The 8239-nt window shown below is 38.2% G+C and overlaps 1 protein-coding gene across 1 annotated transcript in view; it reads left to right on the plus strand.

Moving 5' to 3' along the window:
• Nucleotides 1-5937, plus strand: part of SHH (sonic hedgehog signaling molecule) — a 46152-nt gene extending 40215 nt beyond the window's left edge. The window contains exon 3 of the mRNA XM_081932335.1: nt 3700-5937. Within this exon, the coding sequence (XP_081788461.1) occupies nt 3700-4415 (716 nt within the window). The 3' untranslated portion in view covers nt 4416-5937. The remainder of the gene's footprint in view (nt 1-3699) is intronic.
• The last annotated feature ends 2302 nt before the right edge of the window (nt 5938-8239 follow it).

Raw genomic sequence — 8239 nt, forward strand, 5'->3', positions numbered from 1 at the left:
TGGGGGCTGGGAGGGGCAAAAAAGAGCAAAAAAAAGTACATTTTTTGTGAAAACGGGCCCATTTTTTGCCAAAAAAGAACATGCATGGCCTTTAGGAGGCTTATAGAGTGCTCCTGGGGGCTTGGGGGGGGGCAAAAACGAGCAAACGAATGGTCTATTTTTCGCTCATTTTTTCCCTCCCCAACCTCCAGGAACACTCTGAAATCCTCCTAAAGACTATGCATGGCCATTTTGGTGAAGGGGCAGGGTTTGGGGAGGCAAAAAAAATGCTGTATTCAATGTATAAGATGCACCCAGGTTTTTCACCCTTTTTCTGAAGGAAAAAGGTATGTCTTATACTCTGAAAAATACGGTAATTGTAACTAATTATAATACTTATCCTTGAGGGTCTTTGTGTCTTACTTCTGTCCATTAAAAAAGCCATTTATTTTCACTCATAGCTTTCTGTTTGTAACCCAGTTAACAATACGTAGAAGGCCAGATCCTGTTACCCCATGGTTGACAAACTTTCTTAGGAGATTTTGATGAACAGATTTTTCTGAAGGGGTTTTTGTTTTGTTTTGAAAACCTAAGCACACAATGTTAGCAAGATCACTTCCATTCATGAACCAGATGGCATTCTCCAAAATCTCCAGTAAGTTGGCTGGACAGAAGTTATCTTGGTGGATCCCATGCTGATCTTTTCCTAGCCAGCTTTCTCCTCTGTGTGTGTATGTAGTCGTTTTTTGCTTTGATTATTCTTTTTACCATTTTGGGAGAAGAGGGGGCCTGTCTATAATTTGCTGGATCTCCTTTGGGTCCCTTTTAAAATCAAATTGGCTATCTTCCAATTCTCTGGCACTGAGGCTCATTTGAATGACAAATTAGAGCAATTCCTCTTTTGAGATTTTTTTTTTTTGAGAACTCTTGGATGGGTGCCATCAGGATTCAATGATCTGTTGCAGCAACATTTCTCAACCCTGGCAAGGTTTGGATGTTTGGACTTCAATTCCCAGAATTCTGCAGACAGCATGAGAAACACTGTGTTGCAGCATTTTGTCTTGAGATATCCTAAAATCTCATTGCCTCAATTTGCTTTAATTATTCCATTTAGATTAGATAGATTAGATAGATTAGATAGATTAGATAGATTAGATAGATTAGATAGATTAGATAGATTAGATAGATTAGATAGATTAGATAGATTAGATAGATTAGATAGATTAGATAGATTAGATAGATTAGATAGATTAGATAGATTAGATAGATTAGATAGATGATTAGATAGATTAGATAGATTAGATAGATTAGATAGATTAGATAGATTAGATAGATTAGGTAGGTAGGTAGGTAGGTAGGTAGGTAGGTAGGTGGGTGGATGCATAGGTGCGTGGATAGATGGATGATAAAACAGATTAGATAGATAGATGATAGATAGATCATAGATAGATAGATAGATAGATAGATAGATAGATAGATAGATAGATAGATAGATAGATAGATAGATATGGATGATGATAGATTAAATAGATAGATGATAGATAGATAGATAGATAGATAGATAGATAGATAGATAGATAGATAGATAGATAGATAGATGATAGATAGATGATAGATAGATGATAGATAGATAGATAGATAGATAGATAGATAGATAGATAGATAGATAGATAGATAGATGATAGATAGATAGATATGGATGATGATAGATTAAATAGATAGATAGATAGATAGATAGATAGATAGATAGATAGATAGATAGATAGATAGATAGATAGATAGATAGAGATGGATGATGATAGATTAGATAGATAGATAGATAGATAGATAGATAGATAGATAGATAGATAGATAGATAGATGATAGATAGATGATAGATAGATAGATAGATAGATAGATAGATAGATAGATAGATAGATAGATATGGATGATGATAGATTAGATAGATAGATAGATAGATAGATAGATGATAGATAGATAGATAGATAGATAGATAGATAGATAGATAGATAGATAGATAGATAGATAGATATGGATGATGATAGATTAAATAGATAGATAGATAGATAGATAGATAGATAGATAGATAGATAGATAGATAGATAGATAGATAGATATGGATGATGATAGATTAAATAGATAGATAGATAGATAGATAGATAGATAGATAGATAGATAGATAGATAGATAGATAGATAGATAGATAGATAGAGATGGATGATGATAGATTAGATAGATAGATAGATAGATAGATAGATAGATAGATAGATAGATAGATAGATATGGATGATGATAGATTAAATAGATAGATAGATAGATAGATAGATAGATAGATAGATAGATAGATAGATAGATGATTGATAGATAGATAGTTGATAGATAGATAGATAGATAGATAGATAGATAGATAGATAGATAGATAGATAGAAGAGACAGACAGACAGACAGACAGACAGACAGACAGACAGAATAGACAGATAAGATGGAATCTCTTTTCAGTCAGGTTGTGATAAGATAGAGAAGGAAACCAGAAGATACAATCTGATATAGATGATCCTGTGAAGAAAGTCAGTAAAGTATCTAACAAAATGAAATTCAAAGGTGAAAAAAAAGTAAAGTTTTACATTTATGCAAGGAAAACCAATGTAAAGATATAGGATAGGTGGTACCTGGTTCAATGGTAATAACCATGAGAGCGATCTTGGAGTCCTCCTAGTTGACAGTCACCTAAATATGAGCCAGTCGTGTTCTGCAGCTGCCAAAAAAGCTAATGCATTCCTAGTCTGCATTAACAGTGGAATTAAAATCAAAATTATGTGAAGTGCTAATACCGATTTATAATGCCTTCGTAAGGCCACACTTGTAAGGCTGCATCCAGTATTTGATCGTCATAATATAAAAAAGCATGTTGAGACTCTAGAAAGGGTGCAGAAAAGAGCAACACAGATGATTAGGGGACTAGAGGATAGAACATATAATGAACAGAGTTGCTGGAATTGGGTATGTCTAGTCTGATGAAAACGAGTAGGGAGGTGACATGAAAAGCAGTGTTCTAATATCTCAGGGGCTGCCACAAAGAAGGGAGTCAAACTACCCTGTTTCCCTGGAAATAAGACTTCTCCAGATAATAAGTCCAATCGAGCTTTTGAGCGCATGCACTAAAATAAGCCCTCCACCGAAAATATTGCAACATAGCAGCAGTCACGAGATGACCATGCTCACCGCCTCCTATGCCTCAAATATAATAAGACCTCCCCGAAAAGATGGCCAATCGCTTATTTCAGTGGTCAAAAGAAAATAAGACCCTGTCTTATATTTGGAGAAACACAGTAGTCCCCAGGGCATCTGAGGGTAGAACAAGAAGCAATGGATGGAAACTGATCAAGGAGAGAAGCAACTTTGAACTAAGGAGAAACTTCCTGACAATCAGGACAATTAATCAGTGGAACAATTTGCCTCCAGAAGTTGTGAATGCCCTAACACTGGAAGTTTTTAATAAAAGATTGGCCAACTATTTGTCTGAAATGATAAGGGATTTCCTGCCTGAGCAGGAAGACCTCCAAGGTCCCTTCCAACTCTGTTATTCTGTTATATGGAGCCTGGTATCCCCAGCATGATTTCACATTCTTTGCTTCTGCTTTAGAACACGGATGATTGCCTTGGCTTTTCTTTATTCCCTTTCTGGCTTTTCTCTAATGCTACTTTCTGTCTCTCTCTCAGAAAACTCAGTGGCTGCCAAATCGGGTGGCTGCTTCCCCGGTTCCGCCTGGGTGAATCTGGAAGGAGGAGGCACAAAGCTGGTGAAAGACCTTCGTCCAGGTGACCGAGTGCTGGCGGCAGATGTGCACGGACAGCTGTTCTACAGCGAATTCCTAGCCTTCTTGGACCGAGAGGACCCTCCTGTCCACAAACTCTTCTACGTGATTGAGACCCAAACACCCCAGGCCCGCCTCCTGCTCACCGCTGCCCACCTGCTATTTGTGGCCCCACCACACAATCATTCCCACTCCCAACCCCAGCCTATCTTCGCTAGCAGTGTGAAGCCTGGACAACATGTCTATGTGCTGGCCCAAGGGGGTCAGACCCTGTTGCAAGCGGCAGTGCACCGTGTGTCCCTGAAGGAGGAGGCCTCGGGGGCTTATGCCCCACTCACCGCTCAGGGCACCATTCTCATCAACCAGGTGCTGGCTTCCTGTTACGCTGTCATTGAGGAGCACAGCTGGGCTCACTGGGCGTTTGCGCCTTTCCGCATTGCTCATGCAGCCTTGGCAGTGCTGAGTCCTGAGGGTCTCTCCTCCCCTCTCCTTTTTCCAGCTGCTGTACCCGAAGAGGGTTCCTCATTGGCTGGAGTCCACTGGTACTCCCGCCTCCTCTACTACATTGGCCGCTGGATTTTGGGTTCTGAAATGATGCACCCATTGGGCATGGCCAGCTGAGAGTGACAGCTGGCAAGTCCACTTATACCCATCTGAAGATTAAAATAGTACCAATGGGATGGGGGGGGGGGGCGAACTAAGATGAAGAAAGAAAGAAAGAAAGAAAGAAAGAAAGAAAGAGAAAGAAAGAAAGAAAGAAAAGAAAGAAAATTTAACAATAATAGTAGGACACTCCAAAGTAGACTTCAAGAAACAGGAAGAACCCAGGAAGTTTTTGTTTTAGTTTATAAATATAAATATATATATTATATTTTTATTTGATTTATATTTTTTGTCCGTCTGTTTTGTTGTCCTCATCTCTTGGATATTTATTTGTTTGGTATTTTGAAATAGATGTTTTAAGGAATATGAACCCAACTTCAAGAGCCTTAAATAGTTTCTTTGATAATTTATTATCATGTGAATTGTACACTCACAGGGAAAAGCAAATTATTTTGCGCTGCCTAGCAAAACTGCACAGAGTTCTATTTTTCTATGTATGTCCAGAATTTCGAAAAGCGAAATGCCTCTCCTTCTTCCAACTATCCATGGATTTGCTCAGGGATGTCCGCAGTGAGCAGTGAACACAAATCAAGATGGCGGATGAGAGGATGTGATCGAAGCTCCGCCTACTTTTTACAAAACAAAAACTAGGTAGAGTTTTGATCATACCTTAATGGCTGCCATTTTGACTTTTTTGACAGACCCTGCAGACCTCCCCTCCCCCCCTCCGGATTTGATCTTTCCCAATAGCCAGACTCAGAACAAAAGACACAACGAAGGGGGAGGGGGAATCCGTAAATTATATTTTTATACACAGAATTGTAAATTCGTGGTTTTTCTGTTTTTGTTTTTGAGAGAGAAAGAAAGAGAGATCAATACCTAACAGTCACATTTCAATTTTTTTTTTGAAATAATGTAAGATATGAGAATATATTATTTTAATTTAAATAATATGAAATGTAATGTCATCTTCTATATGTTTCTATTGCCTCTGAAATATTTTGTTTTGTATAAAAATAATAGCACGCTTTCATCCACATTCTTCATACTCAAGACTGTTACACATCTTTATTCAGTGGGGAGGTGGAAGAAATTCTTATTTTTGTCTTCAAAATCAAGAAGAAATTTATGAGAAAATATTTTTTAAAATGTGCACAGGTTGACTATTATGGTGAGAATGGAGAATAGTTTGTACAGGCAGAGAAAGGATGTTTTGCATTAATAAACTGATAAATAACTGCTGTCAATTTACTAAAATGTATTTTTTGAATATTTTGTAATAGTTTTATAGAAATAAAATGTGCTATGCACAGTCTGGTTAGTATATAATAACAAAGCTTTTCTGGTTCATCACATCTTTTTTTTCTTTTTAAAGGCTATTCAGATAGAAAATATGAATATCCAGTCTCAATTTATGTTAAATTTTGCTTTGAGGGCATATTTAGAAAAAATTAAAGCAAGAATTTTTAAAGGCAGCAATAGGAGAGTCATGTTAGTTCGTTGCCTTTGCAATTAAATAAATGAAGCCTGATATTCTTAAGTTGTTAACCTCTCTGATTTATTTCTCTGAGCTCACAGTTAGGTATGTTTGTGTCCATAATGTGGGCCAAAAAAATAAAAAAAATTACTTTCCATGCATTGTGTGCATGATGTACATTTTAAAAATGTAGAGTTTCAATGATAGTGGATGGATTTGATATTATCTGACATGCAAACAAATTTGTATGAATTGTTTTCCACTGATTTCATCAAGCTGGGAGCAATATTCTAATATAATTTCCTCTGCAAGTACTCTGAAATAAGTAATAGCAGCAAGCTCAAGAAAAATTGAGGACTTTCCCACCCATTTTACCTTGTTGTATATTTAAAATGGTTTTTGAATATTTAAAATGGTCCTTGACTTACAACCACCACGTCTCAAGGGACGCGGTGGCTGAGTGTCTTAAGATGCTGAGCTTGTCAATCAGAAGGTTGACAGTTCAGTGGTTCGAATCCCTAGCACCGCGTAACGGAGTGAGGTCCCGTTACTTGTCCCAGCTTCTGCCATCCTAGCAGTTCGAAAGCATCTAAAAATGCAAGTAGAAAAATAGGAACCACCTTTGGTGGGAAGGTAACAATATTCCGTTGCCTTTGGCATTTAGTCATGCCAGCCACATGACCACGGAAACGTCTTCCGACAGCACTGGCTCTTCGGCTTTGTAACGGAGATGAGCAACGCCCCCTAGAGCTGGAAGTGATTAATACACATGTGCGGCAAAACCTTTACCTATATTTAAAAATGACCCAATTAAATTAATGGGACTGGGGTTGGTTAAAATGACTTTAAGTTGCATTGACTATTGATCTACTGAAAATATTACACAGCTAAATCCATCCAAAGTTATTCTGTGCTACCTAATAGCTTGGTTATGGGATAAAACAGAATGCAAAACAAAATGTGGTTGTATCTTCCTCCTTAGTCCTCCCCTCCTCTGCTCTATCTTCTCCCTACAAGGGGCTTTTTCAGACTCCTTCCAAAACTATATTTCCCCACTACGAGCAATTAGCAGAGAGGAAATACCATGGTCCTTGATTTACAGCCATTTGTTTAGCGACCGTTAGAAGTTACAATAGCACTGGCAAAAGCAACGTAACAACTGGTTCTTGCCCTTTATAGCTTTTGCAGCATTCCCACAGTCTCGTGATCAAAATTCGGATGTTTGGCAACTGGCAAGTATTCAACTTGTCAGTTGCAGCATCCCAGGGTCATGTGATCACTTACAACCACCCAAGTTCACTTCCAACAAACAATGGGGAAAGCTAGATTCAACTTACAACTGCAGCGATTTGCTTAACTGTGGCCAAAAAAAAAAAGGTTGCAAAACTGGATGTCACTTTCTTTATAACTGCCTTGCTTAGCAAAGGAAATTCTGGTTCCAATTGTAGCCGTAAGTCAAGGACAACCTATATGTGGAATCATCTCTTAGCCAGTGAAATATTTTTCCCTACATTTGGTGACATAAATCTATTTGGATTCTAGGAAATCAAAATCTAAGCCTCTTTTTTTCTATTTTCTAATGTATTTTTGTATTTTCCCTCTTTGGGCATGGCTGCATGAGCAAACAAGGGGCTTTCAAAAAAAAAAAGCCAAGATGCATCTACAATCATTGGAGCTCTACTTGTTCTTTTCCCTTTTTTTGTTTTTGCTTTTTCACATTGTTCTTGTTAAGATAAAACAACACAGAATAGACAGTAGCACCATCAGACGGATTTGTACTGACTGACCAATCATGTCCAGCGATATGGAACTACATGTGTGTAGTTAATGGAACTTAATGGAACTACATGTGTGTCCATTTATGACTACCAAGGTCACAAAAAAGATGTGACAACCATGGAAAGAGTGCAGGGAAAGTAACAAAGATGATAAGGGGCCTGGAGGCGAAACCATAAGATAAACAACTGGGTGAATTTGGCATACGTAGTCTAACAAAGGGAAAGATTAGGAGTGATGCAATAAATGCCTTCCAGTACTTGAGGGTCTGTCACAGAGAAGAAGGGGTTAACCTATTCTCCAAAGCACCTGAAGGGTAGGAGAAAAAGTATTAGGGGAAAGACCATTAAACTGACATTAAACCTAGAACAAAGGGGAAAAAATTCCTGACTGTAAGAACCACCAAAGGAACAGCTGACCTCCATAAGTTGTGAGTGCTCCATCGCAGGATGTTTTCAAGAAGAAACTGGACAGTCATTTGCCCAGAATGGTATACAGCTGTGACGGTGAACCTGTGGCACGCAGAGCCCTCTCTGGCCCCAGCTCAACTCCACCGCGCATGCACATGTATCTCCCGCCAGCAAGGTGA

Source organism: Natrix helvetica (genome assembly GCF_964273705.1).
Source record: "Natrix helvetica genome assembly, chromosome: Z".
NCBI lineage: Eukaryota > Metazoa > Chordata > Lepidosauria > Squamata > Natricidae > Natrix > Natrix helvetica.